This window comes from Nomia melanderi, chromosome 10 (assembly GCF_051020985.1).
Source record: "Nomia melanderi isolate GNS246 chromosome 10, iyNomMela1, whole genome shotgun sequence".
NCBI lineage: Eukaryota > Metazoa > Arthropoda > Insecta > Hymenoptera > Halictidae > Nomia > Nomia melanderi.
The window spans coordinates 8,737,715-8,764,455 of record NC_135008.1 but is presented as its reverse complement, the minus strand read 5'-3'; the positions used below and the strand labels follow the sequence as shown (position 1 = coordinate 8,764,455).

General features: G+C 44.7%; 1 protein-coding gene across 3 annotated transcripts in view; it reads left to right on the top strand.

Annotated features, from left to right (window-relative positions):
- Egfr (epidermal growth factor receptor) overlaps positions 1-26,741 on the top strand; it is a 215,935-nt gene that overhangs the window by 165,008 nt on the left and 24,186 nt on the right. For 2 of the 3 annotated variants that reach the window (XM_076371644.1, XM_076371643.1), the window contains exon 2: positions 16,211-16,542. The exons of the other annotated variant lie outside the window; for it this stretch is intronic. In XM_076371644.1, coding sequence (XP_076227759.1) covers positions 16,410-16,542 — 133 coding nt within the window. In that variant the 5' untranslated portion in view covers positions 16,211-16,409. The remainder of the gene's footprint in view (positions 1-16,210; positions 16,543-26,741) is intronic. 3 annotated transcript variants of the gene reach the window in all.

The window sequence follows — 26,741 nt, the reverse complement described above, 5'->3', positions numbered from 1 at the left end:
TCACATTAGTCTCTTCATTTTTAACAGATTCTTCAAATCTTCCAGCAGTATTATCAGAGTTGTTCATACTGTTCATTCCCGGACTTCTAGGTGGTAATATATTCTGCGTTCTTGGAGGTACTGGAGCTTGACTAGGCACATTTCCAGTCCCTGAAGTAGCTTCCGGTTTCATACCAGTAGGTTGTTGCACGTGAGGCTCATTAAACTTCGCATTTATGTGAAGATTCAGTACAGCCGACGGATTCGATGTTGCCCTGGATACATTCTGCTGGTTCGCCGCTCTGCCGGTACCTTTAGACGGTATCCTGATCTCTACCTTATCCATAGAGCTAAGGACATCTAGCTTATCAGCTCTAGCGAGGATACTCTTCAATTCGGACACTGGTTTCCCATTAATAGAAAATTCTATCTGCTTCACCGGAACAGTGTCTTCGCTGATGGATATCTGCATTGAACCGAAGTCATACCTAGAATCCAAATTCGTTCTATCTACGACATTGTTCTTCTTCGAAGAGATCACCACTGAAAGATGATCATTGGTCCCTGTAGTCCTGGCGGACATGTCGTCCACGTTAATTGCTACCACGGATTCATTATGCGACGGTGTCATTCTCAGTTCAATTTGAGGTTCCTTAGCTGATCCCGAAATAGCAGTTGACTGGGTCGAACTTTTTGTGACTGACTGGGTGGTTCGCGAATTCGAAACAGGTCCGCGTCTGATGTACTCCGATATCGGGTTAGAGGGTTTGCTGCCGGACATTTCCATCGATTTAATTCGATCTTCCTTCAGTTCCGACCGAAAGGACGTCTCCACGACGTTTTCATCCGTCGTTTTCAACGTTCTTCCGGGCGCCAACTTTCTATCGCTCCTCTTCTTCTTGTGCGTCTCGACCACTCTATCCAGCCAGTGAGCCTGCTGGTTCACTGCCTGCAGCATTCGCCTCTCAAACGATTTCGCGTCGGTGTCATCCTTCTCCGCCGCAATTCGTCTCGGATCCTTTATTACGTCCCTCGTCGTCCAGCCCGGTTGCGTGTCCTCCCCTTTTTCAGCCGGATCGTTCCCTTTTGCTTCCGCCGGACCATCTAAGACACTTTTCTTACTGCCTTCAACGATCTCCTCGGATCTGCCACCGACACTTTTACCCTCCTCGAACATCTTCGACGCGTCTTCAAGTCTTGTAGACGCGTGACGTCTGGGCACGACATTTTCGATATCGTAAGAATAAATATTCGCAGCGTTGCTATATCTTTCAATCATCAAAGCGTATGACGATCTTCTTTCTAAATCTACCTCGTCCCCATTGATAGCTCCCACGAATCCTTTACTACGGTTTTGCGAGTCGCAGCGTATTGCTGAGGTCTCGGTGCTAAAATTCGCGTCTTGCATTAGTCTACTAGGACTGACCGCGCGAAATGATTTTATCGAGATCACGGAGGCGGTGCTGAAAGGACTCCTGCGGATCCTGCTGCTCGTCGCGGCGCCATTGTTGTCTTTTAAAGCGACGACGTTGGGTTTTGAATACATTGCCTCGGTGTATCTGGCTATCATGCGCGCATATAATTCTGGCTCTGCGTCTGCCATGTTTGTTTTGGCTGTCCTCACATCTTTTGGACGTAACGCGTATTTTTCGAAGCACTTTTCTCTCGCTCTCGTTGGTTGACAGGTCGATTTGCGACATTTTGGAATGTGTTCCTGTGAGAAGATTCTCCCTGATGATGTTTTCTTAATGGAGCCTGATTTTGGCCTGCGTTGTTGCACACCGTTTAATTCGATTCTGTGGTGTCCAGAATTATCGACGCTGCGGACATTTGTGACGGTTTTGGGCCGAGAAGCGTTCAATCGGCGTGACTTTAACAGCTGCACGTCGGAATGGTGTCTCTTGTGGATGTCTTGGAAATAATGTTTGGTTAGTATTGAAATAAAATTTTGCTTCGATTTTTTAAAGGAGATGGAATCTTACGGGATAGTACTGTATGGCAAACATTAGTGTCGAACACGTATTTCAGGCGATTCATTGTTTTTTATTCATTGCACGATCTTCTAGAGCGGTTAAAGGTACGTTCACAGTCTGAGAGATGAACTCAACGACCCCGCGAAATTCAATTTTACTCGTTTAATTTTGAAAGAGGAAAGAATTGTGAGTGTCAGCAAGACTCTCTTACCGACCGCATCGTGTTGTCACGTTAATCGGGTTATGTGGATGGTTTCTTAAACAAACGAGAAAGTTCGTCTCGATTTTATTCTTTTGAAACGATTCTGGCCGTCATCGACTCGCCAACTTCATGCTACTCTGCTGATCACCAATTACCTCGTTAAATATATCTGAGAAATTAGAACCAACATAATTTCGGCTCTATGAAAAATTTCAATTGCAATCATAATTTGCTGTAACAGTGTCTAGATTTTTCGATAGCATTCTCAGATACAATTAGAGGTTAAAATTTCGCAAGGTATAATTGAGATATATAACAATTTTCTTTAATTCATGTACTTAATTTCGCAAACCTTTCCCACATTTACTGTGCTTACAATATTTCCGACAAAATGGACGACGCTTGCGTCGGATCGCACGGTTTCGTATCGACGCAAGCGATCGGCTCCGTTTTTCAATGCATTCACGGGAATTCCGCGGAGTTCGTTTGTTCCCCGTCTCTGGCAGACCCCTTTGTGGCATTGCACGCCATAAGTAAGCCTCGAAAAATGGCACCGGCGGCACTTTCAGATCGACGAAGCCCGCCCGCCGCGGCCAGATCGCAGGATAAGGATCTTTGGGATTGCTGCCGGCGTGACTTTAACGCCGGCATCTTCGACGCTGCACAATGCAACTAAATCCGGACGTTCCGCTTTATCTTCACCATCTTTCCCCTCTTTCTGTTTTCGCGGTCGCCGCGACGCGTCCTCGGGACACTCTCCCGAACGAAATCGATTTAAAACGGTTGGAATTGTAAATCAGTTCTACGTTCTCTCGGAACTTTATATATCGTTATTAACAATACAAACTTCCTTTCTCATATTGTATATTTCATACAATTATTCAGTTTTCTTGTAGTATAATTAAATTATAGATCTTAGAATAAAAATAATTAGAACTAAAAATTATAGATCTTAGAATAGAAATAATTAGAATTGAAACTAGAGATTTTATTATTAAACTGTAGAATCGTCTAGAAGTTTATTTTACGTATTAAAAGTTCCACGAGGTTCGCAGTGAAATAAAAATCTGATTAGGTTCACATTAAACTATGCAATCTGCTGTGTCTTTCGTACTAGCGAGTACTATAAATGTAGAAAGTCCACAGTCCAATTGTAATACACAACATAGCAAGCGTCTACCGTCTCGAATCGTTCGTTTACCCGATTCCCATACGCGAGCTCGGCGATTTGCGATTCAATCGGGAATGTCCGACAGCGGATGCACCCGGAAAGGTGAAAGTATTGATTAGTCCCGCGGTATAACATCGGCTCCGGGCACACAGCGCACCGCAATCGATCTTCCACGAAGTCAAGATGGCATTTGTTGCGCTGCCGATGGTATCGCGACGCTACCAGCAATTTGTTCCCAACCCCGGAGCTCGGGAAAGTAATAATCCATCCTATTCACTGTGGTCTTCGACAGAATTCGCTGATCGATCCGTAGATAAGCGAACTGAAAGCTTCTAACAGAGTATCTAACCAATTCCTCAGCTACCTTCGATACAGCGGCGATGTTCATCAAATATTTTCATTACAATATAATACAGATTAATGAACGCAACGCAACAGTATAACATAAATCATTTCTATGGTCGACGAATAAAAGAATCTTCTTCCTCGCAATTAACGCTAGAACTATTGAGCAGCCGAATTCACCTTTTTAAAGACTCCTATAGAAACTCTAAAAGTGTAGCTATTGAAATTCCGATTGACTTATAGGCACTTCATGAATATTACTAAATCAATTTTCTTAATCATTTCTGTAAAAAGCATCCGTTATCCTTTCAATAGTTGTCAACGAAGAATTCAGGAATGACTTATTGCCGTCTGGCACTTCTAATGTTAAATTAATCGATTCTAGAAGCTTGCAATTCGAAAAGCGTGGACGCGTTGTATGCTTTAAGTACGGTCGAATTTAAAAATTAAAGATGCTCGATGGAAAGGCGCGTTGATTTGATGAAATATCGTGCCTATAAAGATACGATCTTGATATAGAGCGCCCTTTCACGAACGCCCCGTTTTTTGCGGGCCGGCGATCGAGCCCGGAAAAAAACGTGGCACGTTTCGCGATGAAGTTCGCGCAGCACGCCGTACATCGGCGGATAACAGGTGGACGGAGTAATAAACGACAACGACGAAATTGACGCTTTCGAGTGGTTACAAAATGGACAAGCTTGCCGGCACGGACGCGCGGTAATTAGTGTGTCTTCATAAAAATCCGCTCCAAAGAGGGAGCGGTCGGCCCGACTCACGGGCGACCAAATAATAATAATAATAATGGCAATCATTATGCAGCTTTATCGCGTGCTACTTTACGAGTAGTGCAATCATTTCAGGTCCATCCCTGCGGCCCCTACAGCTGGTCGATTTCCTCATTTGACTAATTACTGGTCACCGGGTGTAATGCTCTCCGTAACTCGTCGAATGTTATTTACCATTGCCGCATACGACATTTACGTACCTCGTGCATATTAATATTATAGGGTAAAAGCACCAGTAATTGATCTGGTATTAGTAGCTGACCATTTTTCACGGGAACGTAAAACATTATGTTTTTAAAAGTAATAACCTTTCGATTAAGGCGCGTTGGATACGCTGCAGCATCTGCTGAATCAACTCCGAAACACTTTTACCTGAAATTGTTTATCGTAAAAACTCTAGAATTTATTTCATTGGCGTTGACTGTATGTCTCATATTTCTTATATGTCTCATAATCTCCAACGTGGAAGTAACTTCTTCTCATCTGTATTTGTTCTTTTACTTGTAATTTGTCATAATTGTTGCAAATAAATGAAATGGACGTTTACCTATTAAGTTTTCTATTAGTTTTAATAAGTTTTCCCAAGTTTTACCCATTAAAATTTTCAAATATGTCTATAAAATTTGGATAATTTAACTTTTTCAAAGAAGTTCGTCTTGTTAAATAAAGTAAGACGTTCAAACAGCATTCTCATACATAGTGTCTCTCTATATTATATAATGAAGGAGCAAGCGTTTACTATTATTCGCGCAGAGCATTTGTCTTGACTGGCCAACTATCGGTGCTTTTGCCTGATACACGAATTACTTGTCTTCCCAATCATTTGTTGACACGGACGAAGAGTCGAATAATTTAAACTAATGGATAATTTATAATACACGAAAGCTTGTGCAATAGAATACAAGAATTCATTTAGAAGATAATGTACTTATTCCTTCGTTTCTAACTCAATTGCTGAACCGCTGAAATTATTGTTTCTCCGAATCTAGACTTCATAAAATAGTAATAGCAATTAAAAATGTATCTATTAAGTATTCAAAGAATCTCACAAGAAGTGAGAAGCAAAACGGGATGTCTAAACAAACGTATCTCGTGTGCACATTCAAACCGAAGTCGCATTTTTTAACGAAAATAGACATTCCCCCCAAAAAAAGAGATGAACAGCGAATAAAATCTGTTTCCATGTACAAAAACTAATTTCCTCGAAAAGTACCAGCTGTACAAACGCGAAGAGGATCAAAGGCATGCCATGTTGGAATGTAGACAACTTCGTCCGTCGAACGAGAGGCGGCCGCGGTTACAAACGGACGTAAAAATCGGATCGTGTTTGAACACCAGAAAAATGCGGGTTCCGAGCCAGAAAATAAAATCCCCGCGTTACGCAAATGTCCGAGTATAATTAGTGGCGGCGAACGCATACGAAAGTCCAGAGGAAAAGCAGGCCGGAGCAAGCGGAAAACACGGAACGCCGTGTTCATTAACCACCCATTACTTCTTATTTGCGGAAAGGTCCGGTTCTCGCGGGATCGAGCGCTCGGTTTGCTAATAACGTTCGTGACTTCGTGACGGCTTTCTGCGGTCTGAACTACCGTCGAGGTAGAAGGGCAGACAGGGAGAAAGAGAAGCGAAGGAAAAGAAAAAGGAAAAGAAACAGAAAGAAAGAAAGAAAGGGAAGAAGGAACACGAGAGGCAGAAGTGTACCGAGTGAAAATCCGTGGATCGCCATACACGACCGCTTCGTTTGTCCCGCGGGACTCCTCCACGAAGACCACGACGGAATTTCATGCCACGAACCGAGGATCTCTGGCCGACCTCTGCGCCTTCGTGCAGCTCCAGATCGTGACCGCGGCCTCTCACGGCGGCCTTTCGTCCCGCGCGTATCTACCGCCGCGGATCTAACCGGGAACCGATCAATCCTGCTGGAAGACGGTCGAGCTTCGAAGAAACAAGAGGGGAGAAGCGATTTCGTTTTGTTTTTGTTTTAGTCGACGAACGTTTATCTACTTTTCGTTGAGACACGTTTGTGGAATGTGGAAAAGTGCTGTTTCCTTTTGAGATAATTTGATTGGGGAGTTAAGAAGTTTATACTCTTGTCTTGTAATGACCAGTGGTAGTCGCGATGGGGTTTTGAAGCTGAGTTTAATTTGAGAAGGTTTTAGAGCGATCGTAGATTTATAATGAACGTGGAATTCTTGCTTTTTCTAGTTATCCAGGATGATGCAGCGTCGGAGAGGATAGTCGCGAAAGGAATTGCAAGGCAACGTGGAGTAGATCTTCGCGGCGTTTAAATAATTAATGGACTTTCTTACGAAAGCACTCTAATTTATGCACACAAACATATATTAAAATACTCGAAACCGTGTTCGCGTGTCGTAATTGCGACGGCGGATAATAAATTGCTCGCTAATTAGGAAACCGTAATAAACATCGCGGAAGAGTAATGCCTCCCTTAAACTTCACATGAATTCTCATCGGGATTCTATCAACCAGTTTATCGATCCGCTCCGAAACCGGGTGTCCGGTAAAAACTCGATCCCCAGTTTTCGAGGGGAGAGTGGGGAAAAAACGCGAGGAACCGCTTCCTACAATTAAAGAATTATATTCGCGGCCGAGAGAGTGAACTGGGACTCTCGACGAAAAGAGGTCCCGCGATTCTCCGGGGCGAAACGGTAAACCCGAATTCGACCAATTAACCAAGTATTAAATCGCGCAGTGCGATTGCTCGATAACGAGGATTTACATCGGAGAGCAAGGTGGTCCTTGCGACCGAGGACCGCGGGCCCCGAGTGAAAGAGAGAGATCGACGGCGTGATGGAGGGGGTGGAGAGGGTCCGGTTCCAGGCTCGCCTTTACGGCATCCGATCATGCAATCCCTCGCTACGAGGGCCATAGAAAATAAAATGTTGAGCCATATACGGCCCAGTGGGAAAGTGAATCGGCGCTGGGACCGGCGCGGCGGTCCGCTCTCAGTTGGTTAAGCAGAGGCCGTTTTTGCCATGGCAGCGGGCCCGACGCCGGCAACTGTGCCGCGTTCTAAATCAAACCTGGCCTCGCGAGACCGAGATACCACGGAAACCGTAGGATGAAGAGGGAAAGGCTGACCGGTGGGCCCGGAGGAGAAGGCCCGCGGTGAGAGTGGACGGTACCCTGGAAGGTATCTTGAATTGGGTCCTCGGGATACCTTAATGTATCCTTGTTGGTCCAAGAACCATCGGAATCGTGCTCACGTACGACGTTACCGTTAACTCCACCTTTATTCTTCTTCGTCTCCTTCCCACATTCAGCCCCCTCCCTCTCTCTTCCTTTCTCTGCTTCTCTTTCCCTTTTCCCTGGGCCCGCGGCGCGCGCTCTCTTCATCCTTTCTTCGTCATCGGTTGTCGCCGTCTGCTACTCGCGTCTCCTTAATTTTTTCGAGACGTTCTTTTCTTGGGGCTGGGAGAGCCACACCACCACCACCACCACCACCCCTTCCATCTTCGGTCAATTATCGCTACGGGCCCGGAGGGGCCTGATTGACGATAGACTCTCGGCTGCCTTCGAGCCGCGCAATCCATTTTATCGCACACCTGGGTGGGACCCACTTGGCGTCGATTTTCGTGTTTTTGGCGACTTTAATGAAAACGTAGAGTCAAACTGGAAGGGCAAACATGGATGGAAGAGTAGGAAAAGGAGTGTTTTTTTGGGCCTGATATTAGACTCTTCAATTAAAGCTGCACAAAGCAAGCTCGATGAATTAATTCTTCTTCTCGAATAGCCGCGGCTTATTACCTAACCAAGACCTACAAATAATCATCTAGAGAAGACCTTCTAGTAGGATAATGTCCCTAAGTCCTAAGAAACAGAACGAAGGGTAGGCAAGTTCCGGGTACCAATCTATGCGCATGAACATTTTCTAAAATTATAATTACTTAGGCATATCCGAAAGTTATCCCAATCGGTGTGGAGGCTATTCTAAATAATTCTTAACTGCATATATAGAAACAAATGACTGACTGACGAGGTAAAAGCGAGAGACGCATCATCAGCAAAGCCCTCTAGCGGCGAGTACAGGAAGTGCCGTGACAAGCCATGCGTTCGACTCTCTAAGGGGCCCGAAGGAAAGCGAAGCACGGTCGTTATCGCGATCCCGTAATCAGACTTTCTTGAAGATAAGGATAACCGACGCGGCTTGGAGAAACGCTGACGAAAGGCGCTCGGGGATCGGAGCAGGGACGGTTGAACCGTTAGCGAGACTGGGGACCGAGGGATTCTAACGCGGCAGAAGCCGCGGCCGTATTTCATCCGGCGAGTTTTCTACCTTTTCTCTTTGTTTCCTGCTCGCGGCGGCTGGGGCTCGCCGCGGCGACGTCTGTTCCGCACGATCTCTCGTTACGATAAATCACGCTCGCGATACGCCGCGAAGAAATATTACGTACGGGTAAACAACGTTAATTTATGTTAATCGCCGGACCGTACTTTACGCTCGTTTATTGCCAGGCTCTCGCGCGCGCGAGCGCGAGCGCCGGCCATTCCCGTTCGCCTCGACGACGCACGATCCGACTTTGCGATACGCACGGGATCACCGGATCTTGATCCTGCCATCCGTCTTGTCTCAGAAACTGAAACTAATACACGGTAAGCCATTTTTCGCCGAGAGCCGCGGACTGGATGCTGATCAGAGAAGATATCTGTTCGAGTTTGCGACCGTTGCCGTGGCGTTTGCTGTTGTTTGGGGTTTACGGAGATTAGCGATTGCCTTTAAAATAATGTGAATCGAGTATGTTAAAGACTATTGTAGAGTTGAAATACATTATGAAATTTAGCATGGAGGTTACCAATGACCCTTTCACTTTCAGATGAAGCTAAATTATACAATTGCTTAATTAATATAAATCAAGCGAAAGTACGTGCTGATCTCTTGCTGTTTCAATAATTACGTCATTTGTCTGTGTCTTAGTCTTCCAAACACGAAAATTTCATCTCGCCGAAATGTCGACGTTCATCCGGGTTGAACAATATTCAAATAAAGCTTCAAATAAAGCTAGACATTTATGAATGCTCATAGTCAAATTCATATGGATTGTCCACCGTTAAACTATGAAATTTATTGTTAAGAATAAATAGGTAATTCGTGAAAATGATAATGTCCCTCGCTTTATACAATATTCTGAATCTTGCAAAGATTCGTATCACCTGGTAACCGAATGAAAGAGTGATCAATTCAGTATCGGACGCTATAGTGTATCCTTGATACGGGTACCACGGTAATGAACGTGTTAATAGGTGTTCACCTGAATCCCGTCGCGGTACAAGTTCACCAAGACCGCGCGGCAAGTATTTTTATCCGCGTTATTCACTTATCGAACGAGCCTCGAACAAACAAGTTCCCGTTCAATACACCGCTCGTTCCGAGCCTCGGACACGGGTCGAGAACCAGCTTTATCTCTGATACCGGTGCTTCGAACTCCCAAAGACACCGGGGCATTCTCGTCGGAGCGAATATAGTGGCTTCGTAAAACGCCGTAGGGTGCCTCACGGCAGAGCCCCTTGAGTGTCGAATGCCAAGTCCCGAGCCTGAATTAATCCTTTTCGGACCCTAACTATTAGACCCTAGCAAGCTAGACACTGTGAAGATGTTTAGCACGCATCGGTTAATTACTGTACCGGGGACAACGTACGGCTCTTCGGTAGCAAAAGACACATTTAACGTCTCCCGTATATCAAGAATGTCCCTCGCCCTTACTGGAAACGATACAACGGCCGTAAAATCAGCCAGAATGCGAATATCCGTGCTTCAAATAGTAGGACATAATAAACGGCGCGCGTACTGGGTAAAAAGACTCTTAACTCTCGGGATCGCACAAATTACTTAAATGTTGCAAGAAATTCTAACGGTGCGAGCGATAATTAAATTTCTACTTGTACTCCTGCAATTATCTATCGTTCACCGTTAACCGGTTAACTATGGAATTTAGTTCTCGAAATTTCTCGTGAGGTAATGAAATCGACCAGCGAGGGGTATACAAAGGCAAGTGCGCTTACTTACGGTATCAAGGTAACAAACATACTCGTCAAAAACAGTGAACCAGTCAGCTATCCTTAAGATACACACTCACTTAACATACCAAACCTTAGCGAACCAAACCCCCAACATCAAAAACTAACTGCAACAATATTCAATCGCCGTTGACAAAATTACGCAAGTGTCGGCAAAGCTCGTTCGAATTACAGTACACTATTCCCACGAGCAACCCACTGCCAAAGAATCCCTCGATTTTCGTTTCATCGAAAACACACCGGAATCTCCGCGGCGAGGGCCGCGCCCCTCTCGCGCATCCTCGCGCTCCAGTTCACCGGCGATTCCCGTTCGCCCCGTCACATCCATTGTCGCAAGAACGTCGCACGGTCCCCCATGAGAGGGGTGCGGCGCACGGTAACCAAGAGAGACAACCAGAGAAAGGGTGGGACGACGCGCGGGGCGAGTGTCGAAGCGCGTTCACCCGCATACAAATTGATCCTTTTTGCGGATCGCGTCCTGAGCGGCACCTAGCGTGTCCCCGGACCGCCGAAAAACCGGCCCGGACACGGGTACAAGGGGGTTGTCGCGTTTTGTGGAAACAATCAGCAGGTTGTCGCGGAACAAGGATATGAATGCATAAGCAGCGCAGTTAACACGGTTGCTCGCCGTGTTCCACGGCCCCCTTTTTTTGCCACACCGGGCCCCTCTCTTCCCCCTCAAAAGACGCCGCTTTTATGCTCTCGAACACGGGCGCTGGCTCTCTTCTGTGAGCGCGCGCGCGCGCGCGCAGAGAAGGACAACCGCGGAGCACGGGCCCCGAAGGAAGATGGAGAAGTAGGGCCCCGTGGACAACACGGCCGGACGACTCGCGTCGATAAATACAACCCAGACGTCGCCCCGTATACACCGGGGCCGCCGCTGATTTTTTTTTCACCTTTTTCCCGGCGCGCGATCCGCTTGCGAACTCCGGTTCGGCATCCGCGGCACTCCGGTGTGGATCCTCCCGAACCAACCAAGAAAATTCCTTCGCTTTTTAGACCTGTTCATATGTAACGTCCGAGTTCGCTGTTACTTCGGGATCGTTTATACGTTGCACCGTGAGATTCGCCTACGCCCTCTCGGGCTTATCAACTGTTATTATCGACGCTGACGCGGTCTGATCGCGCACGTTTGTCAATGACCGGGCTGAGGCGCGCGCGTTGATGTTGAGATCTGGTTGACTGCTTTGAGACACGGGGGTTGCGAAATTGGAATTGAGCGTTTAATGTTCATGTTTGAAAGTAGTTGCCGAAGCGAGTGAGTTTTAGTGCTTTGGACTTCGGACATTTCAAGGTTTCCAAAGCGATGCTGGAGTTTTGGGAAAGGATTCGTATAGTTTCGAAAGTAACACTATTGTTTCTGGAACAATACTGTGGCTTCTAAAGTTGTATTGCAGTTACCAATGTAACCTTCGAGTTTCGCTTCTGGGAATCTTGTGAGGCACGAGTTTTCCTTTCGTATATACCACTTTTGAATTTAAAGTCGGATACGAGACGCAATCCTTTTTTTACTATTCGTATAGCAAAGTAAATCATAGTCTTGGATTTATAACTTGAACTTCCGAAGCGAGACTGAATAATAATATACATTAATGCATTGTGGGTTATTTTTTCTACAACCTTGTAGTTCTTAATGCGATTTTAAGTGTTTAATGATTTATCTGCTACGTAGCACTGTAACTTGTCTTGTATAACTTGTTCGTAGCTACTGCGAGATAAGTACGAACATGTTAACTCTTGTGTCGACTATCAAAATGTTCTTAGCCGCTTCAAATTTAATTATTTTCAACTTTGCTGTTTTTCATTTTAAAATTCTCACCGTATCAACTGAAAATAGATTTTTTTCGTTAGGAGATCTGAAAACTTGTTTTAATTTCGACGAGAACACGTTGCTCTTGTGTCAATACGAACGGCAACGTTGTCTGCAAGGATAATCTGCGTCGCGATATCTTTATTTTGGCAAGTCAAGGGACCACGCCTCTTAATCTCGCCTCGCTGGCACGAATAAAACAGTCGTACGCACGTACGATACCACTCTGCAAACAGCTAACCCCGTGATATCCCATGGATCTGGTATCAGTTTGCCTGCACCTCATCAATCTTCGCCCTTTATCGAACACACTTTGCGCCAGCAGAATGTAAACACACAGAATAACGATAAATATGATAAATTATGTTCGCGTTACATTTTTGTCGTAAATAATTACACCAATATCTGTACCAAGAATCATTGAAGCATCACACCAACTCAACTGTTCTTTTTGTCTACGGTTAAAAAGGATATATAACTTTTATTTCACCTCTACTTAAAATTGTAATATAACAGATTATCCCTAACAACTATCTCAAACTCTGAAAAACCATAATTCGTATCAACATAACAATCAAAACCTCATATTCTTACTTTGAAATATTTTCCCCTTCCTCGCTTCTATTATTCTATATTATTTTACGCTGCACCTTCATTTAATCAATGAAAATCTAGAACCTAGAATTCCTTCTGTTCGAATAATTGCGACAGAAAGGTTGTTCGATAATCCGATACACGTGTTTCCGTTGGCTCGTGGTGGAACCGTGAGTCGAAGAACTTCGACGGACAGTTAACGATATCATGACTGGCGTACCCAACCGATTAGTCACAGTAGAAAAGATCAACGTGTCAATTTCATCGATGTAACAATGACAAACGTCATTCGCGCGGCAAAGAATCAAGCTTTATCGTTTCGGTCCGTTCTGATGTCACCCGGCGATAAGGGGTCAGCGCTAGCCAACTTCTAGCCGCGCACGGAGACAAATAACGAACGTGTAATTAGAAACGAGCGAAGTCATTGTGCGCTATACTTAACGCAGTTCGCCGCGATGGAGAACGGCGCGGTGTTATTTATGGAACCACCGCGTCACAATTGATTGCGGCGAGACTCCGACTCTCCTTGTTGCTACTAAAGCTCTCTTGGCCCGTAACAATGGAGTATTTCAGACTTTCTCAATGTTCTAGAGAGATCTTGCTTCTGTGTCCATGTGGGACAATTTAACGGTTCGGATCGCCGAGAAGTTTAAAGTTGACAATCCCCTTCTGCTTCGAATTCGTGTCTTTGGAAGTACCCCTTGTCCTATAATATCATGTCAGACACGTGGTGAACATTTTAAACTGTATTCAACGAATCTGAATGTAATTTACATTTTTTAATATATAAATTCGATACTGCTTTTCTGTTTTTTGTCATTCCCCTAATAAATTATTAATAATAAACACTTTATCGAACACAGTTGGCAAAGGATCATAGGACAAGGGGTTAAAAGGATTCTACATTTTTCTAATTGCATTTAAATATCAAATCAACTGGAAAACTGGAATCATATTTTACACCCTATAAACGTTTCCATTAAGAAAATTTAATCAATTCATCTTTTAAAGTTTCTTTTCGATTATATTCACAGCTTGGTGTTTGATTCTAATACAGATTCTAATACTTTTATTCTCTCTATTAGGGGCGAACCGCAAAGAACGATTTCGTAACGGCTCTAATAACGCGTGTCGCAACCGAAACGATATTAAGAATTCGTGTACTTACACGCCGGGTCCAATAACCCCGTCGCGCGGCTCAGCTTTTTACACCGTGGTCCCCTTAGAATGTCCTTTCCGTTGTGTTCAAGGCGGTACAGTTCGATTCGCCAAGTGTACTCGGATCTGCGCCCGTGCCGGACCGTTTTGGCAAAAATCGCGTGAACGAACTACGAGGAACGAACCGGTTCTGACCATAACGTTCCGGTCGGCGCGGCATTAACTAACTGTTAATAGAATGCTACTTCAGCGGCAGTTAATTGCGAACGTTAACCCGAGAGGTAATGAGTTCACGCGAACTTTGATCGATCGTTCTTTTCAATGTAAATTTCTGTTCAGCGTTATATACTTTTTTTTCTTTTTGAGAAATCACCGTGTTCGATCGAATATTATATCTACTAATTGGATAATCCTACTAGTTTTAAGGTTATCGGAAGTCATTTGGAATTTCTCTTGGAGCTGCTTATATAATTATTCTCGTTACTCTTTTTGCTAAATGGCTAGTTTCTCCAAATAAAGATTGATTTATTGCTTGTAATGTATTCCGTACGATTTCTTTCGCAACTGCGGTGTCTAGAACCAAGTACTTCAGCTACCAACAATTTACCAGAAACAACAGGTTGCCACGCTCATTCTAGATGCATCCAAACATTAAACCAAATCAAACTCAGAACAATCAAACAACTGTCTCAAACGTATCAATCAAGCATACCAAAAGAAGTCACCCAACGATCGATCGAAAAGTCACCACAGATTCCTCCAAGAACCCTCTATTCCTCGACCATATTAACCAAAGTCTCCAAACACTAACATACCCAGACCTAATGATCACTGTCTCATTCGAATCGCCCTGATGAATATTAAATATCCACGATCTGCGGACGTAACGACGTTACCAGGCTTACGTGTCGTGTCCTCCGCCGTCCCACGTCTTCCTCAACGGCAGACAGCCTGGTACCTCGACCAGGGACGAGCCAGTCGAACAGACGAGGAACAGAGAGAGAAGTGTCGAGGGTTAGGACAGGTTTGGCGGAAGGAGACCCGGATGAACGAACGAGAGGACAATCACGATCGACACAACTCTAGCCGGGGACGGGGCGCGAACCGATCGTAATTAATAGACCAGAGGGTTCCGCGCGAGGGGCTGACCCCGGGCCGCAATCAGGGCCAAGCTGCTGCTGCCGGAGACGAGCGGGTAGGCCGTGGACCCGGTGAAACCCCGGCCCGACGTCATTTGTTTAAGTTGATCGTTGCCCGGTCGCGGCCGAATAAGGCAACCCGTGTTCGCCACTCCGCGGGGAGTGCGAAAGAACAAAGAAGGAGCCGTGAGGGCCTCCGGGATGAGATCGCGGCGGCAGCCAGGGTGGAGGAAGGGGAGAACGAGGAGGGACAGAGAGACGGAACCCCGATGGAAGAGAAAAGGGCTCGGGGAAGCAGCAGACTGCCTGCTGTTCGCCGCATTGTCTTCCACCCTTTTCTCTCTCCTCGCTTCCAATGTCCTCCTCCTCCTCCGCCTCTTCTTCTTGCCTCTATCTTCACATTCTCTTCTTCTTCTTGCTCCTCGCGATTCTTCTTCGGACCCGGTCCGAACAATCCAGACGGTAGGCGAGCCACTCGAGGCGACGACAAAACAATTGCCAGCGTAAAAGGCGAATAGACGTTTTTTCGCTTGATCCAGGCGCGCGCGCGCTCCCGCTCTATTTCCAAATCGAGGAACGCGGGCCCGGTATGGGAATCGATCTTCGAAGTCCTGGGAAGGTGTGCCGGGTCTCTGGGAAAACCGTCCGTCGAGCCGTGTTCGCGCGAAGAACGAAGTCTCGGTGAAGGTTTTGCGGATGAAGATCGGGAGGGTTGGGAGATGATCTTGAATGGAAGAGGGATTCTGAGGTGGTTTTTCCGCTTAGAGGGAAGAATATCTTCTGAGTTTCCTTGTATGTTTTATAGTGACATCGAAGAATCATTTTTTAGTTTCGGGAAGGTATCGTTTTTGAAAAAAAGAGTCGTTTGAAGTATGAAATTAGGTCTGCGAGTAGTTCTGGTTGGATCTAGGGTTGAAATTTTACCATTTTTGTCTTGTTCGGTAGTTTAGGTTAAACTGTGTTTGGGGTACGATGTTGTATGTTATGTAACGAAGTGTTTTTTTTTTTGTTTTTCCAGAGGCGAGATATTCCGAAGAGACGAACCATGAGAAGAACACGGTGAAGAGACAGCGATGGCAGCAGCGGAAACGCGTCTTCGAGGTTCTGCCGATCTTCTCCTTGCTCGTGACAGTCGAAGGGAGCACGAAGAAGCTGGAATCGTTCTTAGGATCACCTGGGCAACGTCCATGGGTTCGTAAAGGGCATGAGAGCTCATCATGTTCGAACACCGACACGGGCCACGAACGCTGTCGACCTGCAACCTCTTCGGCGTGATATTTGTCCTAGTGATCGTCGCCGGTAGCTACGATGTGTCAGCGGATCTCAGCTCCGAGTTTGTCAAAGGAAAAAGTAAGTTAACTGGACGCATTTAAGATTCTTCTGTTCGATCTTTCGAGTTGTGAGAGAATTTTATCTTGACATGTGTAAACAGCAGCTCAATAAGACAAGTTTGATTAATCCTCAGATATATTCGAAGATTTTCTTCATTTCTGATTTACCATTTTTGCTATATGTTCAATTCAACGAAATAATGGTGATATGGAATGTTTGATTGTGATTTTTACAAATTGATCTGTAAATGCACGAATTTGCATAAACATTCATCGTCTGGTTGTAATGTTAAGCAATTACCCGAATACTTACGAACAAACACACTATATAACAAATGCACTGATTCAAATATTGAATTATTTTCTTCAATATGTGTAGAAAGTTTTGTATGTATTTCTGAAAGGTTCAATAAAAGATAAGACTGACTCAATGTACAGAAAACGATTCACATAAAGTCAATAATACATTCGAGTATCTCTCGAACCATTATACCCAACGCTATTCGATCTTTTACAACCTGTTCACACGCTGAGGTGCCATATTCACTAAAATACTATCCCGAAGCAAACAGGTTCACTTAAACACTTTCTCTTAATCTTGATTTAATTTCAAGTACCACAGTGTACATTTATACTCTAATTCATAAGTACTCGCACTTAACACATCTCTCACTTGGCCAATCCACAACTATCCACTTTAACCGAAACGATAAAAAATGGCACAGAATGACGCTCCTATCAGCATCCATAATTATCACACTGTTCGCTTTTCACGAGTCCCCGGAACCTGTTCTCGCGCGTCGAAACCTACACTACCCAACAACCGTGTATAGATCGATCGTCGGTCATTCAAGAAGCGACAAAGACGCTGTTGTACGGGATCCATCAAAATCAATCGGCGCGCTTCTCGCGTGCGCGAGACCGCCGCCGCTTAGAAAAGTAGAAAGTATAGCGTTGCGCCAGGTTTACTGCCGCGTGGGTGGCGGCTGCTCGCCTAGCCGAGGGCTCTCTTTTACTCGAAGTACCTGGAAAGTACCGTTCTTCCCACTCGACGCCGCGCACGAAACTCTTTAAATCTCGCCTTGTCCTAGTGTCGGTCTCTCTCCGGCTAGGAAATATTTACGCCCGCTTTCGGGAACGCGCGTGTAGGTGCCGGTTGCCCGCGTGTAACAACAGAATTCTCCCGTGTGCATGGCGGCTCGGTGCCTGACCCACATACGGCTCGCTCTCTATCCTGTCTTCTGACGTCCGTCAGAACTCGAACGCCGGTTCACTTTTATTATCGCGATTACTTATTACTCTGTTTTCCCGACTACCACGTGCACGCGTGATCCGCCCGAGAAATGCTGCTCGACTGGCATTCCGCGTGTTGCGTAAGTGATCTTGCAGTTGCACGGAGTATCGGGAATCTTTCGAGTACCCTCTAAACGAATAACTTCCACGTGTAAACGTGTTTGATGATTTTGTTTAGAGAAAAGATTGATTGGTATATGAAGTATTGAATGGTTTTTATTAGAAGAATATTTATAACATTGGAACCTTGTGAAAGATTCTTTAATGATAATGTGCGAAGTGAATGATTGAGTATAGATGAGTAAACAGTGAGCACAAATTTGTTCATGTAATAATCGATAATGCGAATTACTTGTCGATTCACTTGAATCAATAAATTGTTCGTTAAATGTAAATTGGTTCTCGAAGAAATAAAGGCGAAAGGGTGATTATTAGCCGAAGAAAAGTAGTGAATAATGGTCCTCATCGGAGGTATCGCAAGCTCGAATTAGAAAGTCCGCGAGCTTGCCGTCGAACTTAAAGACGCAGCCCGTCAGGCCGATAACCACCCAAGATCTCTCGGAGCGCCGCAATTCTCGGAGATATCACCTAAAGTGGTCTCCATAAAGGTTTCCATTAACGTGATAAGGAGAGGTTGATACTTTCGTGGCCATTAGACGACGGTAACTTACGCCGTGTCGCGCGCATCGCCGTCCCGATTCTCTTCGGACCTTCCCCCCTCACCGTCTCGTCCTCTTCCTTTTTTTGTTCGTGCTCGTTCGACCGGCCAGAGCGAGAAGATACGTTCGACGTTATTGCCGAACGATACTCGCCGGGGCCGAACAATTTTTCTGTGCAGGATTAAAATTCGTGGCAAGTTAATCGTTGCACTTTATCGTTTCGAGCTTTTAACGCGTATCGCCACTCGAAATGAAGCGTCAATTAACACCGAGGATTTCGACGTCTGTCTTCGGGAAGGACATGGGAATGCGCCTTGCGCCTCGGATCGGAATCGTTGCGACATTAGTGGCACAGATTTGCCGGGGCAAATCATTCTCCTTCTTCTTTTTCTACACCTTCGTCTTGCGAATTTAAAAATACTACCGACTCTGAGACTTTATAAATGCTCCGAGTTAATCGTTTTATTTACCTTGGTATTGTACGGATTTTGGGCTGCTCTATCATTTGAAAAGTGTTTTCAGGGTTTTATGGAGGTGCTACCTACAAGGTAATTACACGATGTTTGTTTAATGCGAATGGTTTAGGAGAAAACGATTTTCTTTGCATCCCTAGCGCTCCGGGACAGCGGGTGACGCTCTTACCACGCGTTAAAGTCACCGTTATATACGCACAGCGCGCTCACGATTATGAAGCTTAATAAAGAAGTTCGTTCTAAAATTTTAATTTTTTTATAACATGCAATCTCTACGATTATTTTATAATTTATTAATACACAATATTTATAAACAATGAATTTCTTAATAAAATAAGAGACAAATTATTGTTGCCAATTACTTCAGTCATTTGTGCGGTCCAAAATTTATATCTAAAAAGATTATTAACCTTCAAGAGCGATCAAATATACATGCCCGCCATTAACTAGTGTTCAATAAAAAGAAAATTCTTCCCATTTCCCAGAAATTTCTCTATACGATGGTGAATCCGCAAATTATCCCCATTATCGTTTTCACAACATTGAGGGATACAATCGATTGTATCGAAAGTTACCTATCGATTATCAAACGCGAACTATGAAAATAAACTTCGAGGAACGTTTCGACGTCGCAATCCCTTCTCCCATTTACAAACGCGATTTTGCAGTTAACGAAGACATCGTTTCCACGCCGTATAAAAACCAGTCACAGTCACGGTCGCGGCGAGTCGGTTTTTGCTGGCCGATCGATTCCGTTTGGCGCTTTCAGTCACGTTCACTTTTACATTAAACGAAATTCGTGCTACGCAGGCTTTTTACGGAGGCGGTCTACAGCCTTTGATCGCGGACACATTAATTCTATCCGACCGACCTTAACTTTCCCCTTAAGTAGGCGCCCCGATACGAACGTCGATCTTCCGGATTACCCGTTAAGCCCCACGTATCGCACCGACGTGGAAAACATGTGTCCGCTAACAGCGGCCGCCGATTCCCGATATTTATTATCGTACGGGCAATCATCCGAGCTATCAAAACGCCAGCCGAGACGCGATGCCGGCCGTTAATCTCGGCATTCGAATTTACATCTTTTATACCTTTCTGTTTATGGCTCCTTCTACCAGCTAAATCCCGTGTGGATTAGCTATTAAAATTGTACGCCGCGCGATAAATCGTCTGGAGTCGATCTCACGTCCGAAATTGTCGCGTCGGACGCCGTTCAAGCCAACTCGCAGCCGCGTCTCTTGGATTGGCGAATCGTACGATCCTCGAAATTGTTGACGCGAGGATAACGTGATCATACGGATCATCGTTAACCGTGGATTCTTAATATAAAACTTAATTCTCTCAGAATTATTTCGAACTCGTGTGAGCGATTAATTTCAATTATTTTTTTAGCGAATTCTTTGATTCTTCGAGTCCTAGTGTCTCTATAAAAGTTTATAGAACATCAGACGTTTCAATAACATTCGGGAATCCGCTTATGGAAATAAACCTTCAAATATAATCGCGAAAGATGTTTATTAAGCCCCAGCCGAATAATTCAAAACTTTCGCCGTGCGGCCGACCGGGTATTTGCAAGATGGCCGACAATAAACCGCGCCGATTCCGGGCGTCAGGCCGTAACAAGCGTAATCGAAATTAATTTCATTACTGACCCACGACATTTCGCACGATTGTAATTCACTTTCGAAAGTCCCGGTAAGCTTCGGCCCGGTTACCAATTACACCGTGATTTCGTCTTGGGTGGCTCGTTTCGATCCTCGATTGCCGGGAACCCGGTTCGTTCGCCAGTTTCGGGCTGGCGCGCCTTCCGGTTCGTCGAACGAGACGCGGGGAAGGTGAAATGCAACCGCGAATCGAAAGAAAAGAAGACAGGCGGCAAATTCATAGCAACTTGTAACAATTCTCTTGTATGGAAGACTCAAAAGTGAAACAGTGTAAGCCATGTTTTGATTTTAAACGTTTAAACAGTGTCCGTGTTATTGGAACTTTTAGCTTATAGTGCGATTATGTTGCTACCCTCGTACGTTCATTCTGTACGTGGTGTCACAAATGTCTTGTCAACTCAAAGTTTTCGCGACGACAACTACGTGAAACAAACATGTGACTTATTGATCGATTTTTAAGCAACTTTGACAAGAAATATTCTAGGTTTTGGAGGAAACGATGAATTAGCTGTAACGACTAAGGTACGAGTTCAAGTTTTAACCCTTGTACGTTTGAAAGATTTTTATTAAAAATATCCATCACTTTCCAATGAAATATTGATGATATTCTTTAAAACTAACTAATAAAGAAACATACATAAATTAAGAAATAAAGCTACATTATTTCAATATTTCACATATCGATGCGTTATACGAAGTTTAATATTATACATAAGACTTGATTATTTTGCTATACTGAATCAAGTGGCGACTAATAGTCAGCTTTCGACTGCAGTTATCTTCCAAGTTTGAAGGGCTACTGCTAACAAACATATTTTATGGTAACTTTGCCGAATTGAACCGACTGTTGGATTCGGTAAACCGAATCATGAGATGAACGGTTGGTCACCAATACCAACACAACCCTTTCGGAACGTTACAACTTTATCGAGGCGTGTGCGAGCGTGCGCGCGCGCGCGCGCGCGCTGGATCGGGGAGAGATGAACATCTGGGAGGCATGCCTTAATTGACCGCTCGGAATATTGACGAGATCCAAGAGACGGATTGAGACGTTGAATTTCCGAGGGACGCTTCGCCTTTTTTTGCCAACCATGAAATATGACCGTTCAATATGCTAGGCAGCAGATATTTATGTACTCGTGGGATTGCGCCCTGATGCAGGGAGATCGGGACAGGTTCGGGACAGTAGAAGCAGCGTTCTTTTCAGGATCTCTTTCCTTCTTCTGTTCTTTTTTTTCCGCCTTCGGTCTTCTTAACCGCCCTCGGAACAGAATTCCCCGGAGGATGGCGCATTGTTTGTCTCCATGGTTATCGGAGAACGATTATAATGAAGCCTCGGACAAGCTCGGATTTTAACCCTTCCGGTGGCCGAAGTGTCCTCGGTAACAGCGGTGTTTGGACATCTTCCGTGTATTCTGGTTCACTTGTAGCAGTTTGTATGGGAACGTAACAATTGGATTGTTTCCATTGAATCCTCAAATCATCCGAATGTTATCAATTCTGTTACAATTACCTAGTATTTACCCATTCCTCAGTTACACAAATATTCCAACGGTAGCATTCTAAACATCGGCATATAAAAGCAAACTTTAACATTCATTCAAAAATGGTTACAAGAATATAATCATCACACAAGATAGTCGTAGTTTTCAAGTATAGTATTTCACGTTTTACAATCCCATTCTCGAAAACTGTACCCTTCGCGTTCACCTATGAGATGTACCTATCCAACGACGAACATAAAAATGAAGCGTGCATATAAAATACGCGAGAATGTTCGCAAATAAAGCGTGGCCGTTTACTTTAAGCGTGGATATTGTTTAAATATGAAACCAGTGTTTCGTAATAGTACGCCGGGTACAGACGGTCAGTGCCGTAAGAAAGTCGGACGTGTTTACAAGGTATTCTCGTATCCAGCGCGCGCCGGGGTTGTCCGAGCAGTTCGCGCGTATCCATTTCCCCAGTCGCTTGCTCAATCTCTTTATGGCTCTTCTCGATTTGCGATCGATGAAAAATCCACCCACTCTCGGCCTCTCACCCTCGCCGCCGTCCACCCACATTTCGTTCCTAGACCTGCCAGCGGCCGGCCGACTGCTGTTCACCATCCATCAAGCGGCCGGGCAACTGCGAACGAACCTAGGTCGCGGCTTGACTCTTCGAAGGCTCCACCTTTTCAACCGACCCGGAATAGGATCTATTCTTCGCGGGAAAAAGTTTCCATTGGCACAGAACACTCGTCGGTAAAGAATTTTCTACTGGAACCGTGATTCGTTTTATCCGAGCATCTGTTCGGCGATCGCTTTCCCATTCGCTGTACCGAAGATCGATTGTAGTATTGTATAAGTTTGAGTTTCTTTGTTGTCGCAAGGTTCTATCATCGAAGATAAGATTAGAGAATTATGTTCTTTCTTCTGATAGATCAGTTTCGTTCAACTTTTGACATTTCGTTTAATATTTCTGTATGTACATCAACGTTCAGGTTCGTATTCGAAGTGGTAAATTATTAAATGAATGTACTAATGGAAACAGTAAATTATCTCCTTTAAATTAAGGGAATGATACTTTTCACATTCCACCGAATCGAAACCAGAAAGTAAATAACGCGGAATCTCTATGAAGGCTGGTGTACAAGCAAAAGAAAGCTTTAATCCATTTTTTATCGCGAATCCCATTAGAGGATCTAATTGCTTTAATATAAAAGGATGCCGATAAAACCCAATAATTTCTAATTGGAGATCTAGACTTCTAGTAATACACTCCTCCTGGAGAAGTTTCCAGTTTTTCAAACATAAGTAGCTTAATAAACCAATCAACGTAAATGTTGCCACTTCATTTGAGGAGCAAAAGCAGAGAAGAAGAACCCGATCCTCAATAGATTAAAAATTAAGTTACCGAGGAATCTTCTTCGCCGGGGGTTTCTCGGTTAAACGGATTATCCGATCACATCATTCGATCTCCATCCGTGTAATCGATACCGTTGATTTCAGCCGTTAACGCGGCAAACAATGTCCGCCGGTGAATTTAATCGCCAGAGAAGACGTTTCGAAGAAGCGTGACATAGACGTGTGACGAACACGCTGGTTTTCACCATTATTACCATTATTACTTGTTCCAGATATCTCGCGTTGTTTGTCAACAAGTATGCGAAACGAATTGCTAGTGAGACAAAATGGATTAAGATCTTCGTCACGAGCCTGGCACGATGTTATATGTCAAGGGGTTAATAAGTATCTATCTTCGTTCGTTGCGCGGAGTTCAAAGCTTGAACCGCCATTTTCGAATTCGCGCAACGAAACACGCGTTGCTTTTAAAGCTGATTTTCATTAACCGATTTTCCACGGAACGTGGCGCGAGGGATCGCAATCGGCGGAAGGGGATTCGGGACGAGACACGTCGACTGGAATAATAGAGAAGTAACGCACGGTGCCCGGGACGTTTATTGCCCTGGTCAGAAATGCCACGATCCTGTAATCGAGGCGATTAAACTTTGAATGGCATTTATGCGATAGCCGGCTGAAACGTTCGATGGAGGCACGGAGGTTTACCAGCGATTACCGCCGGCATTTATTACGCCCGTGAAGCGTTCGGTATTTCCGTCAAACGGTCGTGCTCGTTGCTGCGGTTACTTACAGGGCAACCGACCCGACCGGTTGCTCATCAGAGACACCGGAGAGGCACCGTGATGGGCTGTGACCCTGCGGGTTAAGGGAGTCCTCTCTTCGTCTATAAGCGCCTTCTTCAAGTGATCCCGGGGATCGCTTTTTTCCTTTTCCCCGAGGAATTTACTCGACGCGCATACTCGTGCCTTTTATACGTGTATACGATTTTATGCTTGTTTAATATTGCTAATATATTTTTAGAATGGCGCGCTGTTCGTCGATGCCCATTGTGGCGGCCGTGGAGCTCCTCCATGCGTTGTCTGCCTCACGGTTATCGTACCGAAGGAAATATTGGAACAATGGGATATGTGTAATTAGACGCATTAAGGTAGACCGAAGTGAACGGGATCGTCTTTCCTTTAACTGTGAAGATACAAATATACTTGAACTTGTGAATAACTTGTGTTTCTCTTGTGAATAAGAAAGAAGAAATGAGGAATATAATTTGCGATATGTGCACTGGATTCTTATTTCAAGATTTCACTCTTGCCAGTTTGAATTGTCTGTTCGTCCACTTCAACATTGTTCTATTCAAAGAAAAATCGTTTATAGCTGGATACTTTCTTCGTCATGATCGATGCAATTATTTTATCGTTAATAATTTATTAGGGAAAGACACAATTTGTATGCTTATCCTATCTACGTTTACTTCAAAGGTTAATGATTAACAATAAAAAATTATATTTATTAAGTTATTATATTCAGAAAATATAAATAACATATAGATTTCTCAAATTCAGTTTAAAATTTTCGTCACGAGTCTGACACGGTAATGTAGGTGAAGGGGTTATAGACCTAATTTCTTATCTGAACCGCGACTAATGCGTTTGCCCTTTCAACGACAGATTATGCGATCAACATTCATCCGAAAAATCCAGTTTCCCGAGCGGCTGGAGTCGCCTAACAGTCCAATCAAGGTTCAACGATTCAAGTGACAATCGTGCGGGAATTCCTTATCCCGAAAGGATTCCAGCGAAATTTCGCGATATCTCGCCGCGGGTTTTTGCCGACGATATTACGGAAGCCGCGAGAAAACGGGAGGCGGCCGCACGTGGGAAATCAAATTTCTTGTCGGCGGATAAACCTGCCGTTTGCATCAATCCTGTGTTCTTGCCGGCGATACTCTCGCGTGTCCCAGTCGCTTTAATTGCCCCGTAATCGCCTCCGCCGCTGAAAACCGCCAGCCGAGCATTCCGAGGCCGGCAGACCGCGATGCGGTCGCCGGTAAGCCCCCAACAAGGTCGACAGATGTCCTCGATGGCGGAAACGGAATTCCATTCGCCGGGGCTCGCGCGCGGTTTGCATTTAGACTTAGACTTTGAAGAATTCACACGATGCCGGGGCGTCGCTTCTTGCGCCGAGGATACCTGCGTTCGTACGGTGATCCATTCCCGTTTTTGCTCGACGATCGGGGAGCTGAAACTCTCACGGATATCGCGCTGTTTACCGCCCCTAAACATCTTCAACTGTTTGGTTACGGCAGAATTTTGCGTCAACGCGTATTTCTAAGAAAGTGTATTTAAACCGGCAAGACATCGAATTAAACTAAATTAAACCAATCTAAAATAATCACACTTATATAATATATGACTAAAGGAAGATGTAACTATGAATTATTTACAGATTTCATTGACTCTTGAACACCTACTTTTATAATAACACGCGAAATGAGCAAAGTTTTATTGGAACAAATATCCAAGTCTCCAAGTCCGAATTGAATATTATTTTACTATTATTAATCGCAATGCTTCTGAGTAAACGTAAACATATAATAAGTGTAGAATTCTCCTTTTTCTAATGAATTATAAACAGTAAAATATCTCCATTGAGCGCAATTTGGAAAGAAATTGCAGGACAAGGGCTTAAGTAAGTCGTTACGATTAACATATACATTTTCATTCTGCTGCCACTCGCTAAATAACAAGGGAAGAGTCAAACTTTTATCAAAATAGAACATATGGCGCACCAAGCGACGAACATAGTCGAGCTCCCCAGAGGCGAGTCGAAGATATGGATCTCAAGATTTCATTTCCAGAGGAAAAAACAGCTTCCCCGACGGCGATGGCGGGGGCCATAAATCGAGAACAGCGGGGAAGGAATTGGAAACAGTTCGCGGGGCGTCTTGTTCCATCCCTGGAACAATGGCTAGCGTGGAATAGGTGTTTCGCCGAGTTGAAAGCTAATCTTTGCCAGCTGACAGCGACGGTTCTCTTCAGCTTCGGCGTATCGAATGCGCCTAACGAGTCGTGGCTGTTCGAAGTCTGGATCCGATCGATCCTCTCGATCTTTTACCCCGAGGAACACGATCCCAAGTGGATCGGAGCTTCAGCCTGACGTCGTTCAAAACGAGGTTCACAACAGTTCGTGCCCCGATAAAACTGCTCGATAAAAGGGACCGATGATCGGGAGCATCTTCGTCGCGGCAGGTGCGCGGTCACGGGCCGTTTTTATGGCCGCGCCGCGACGA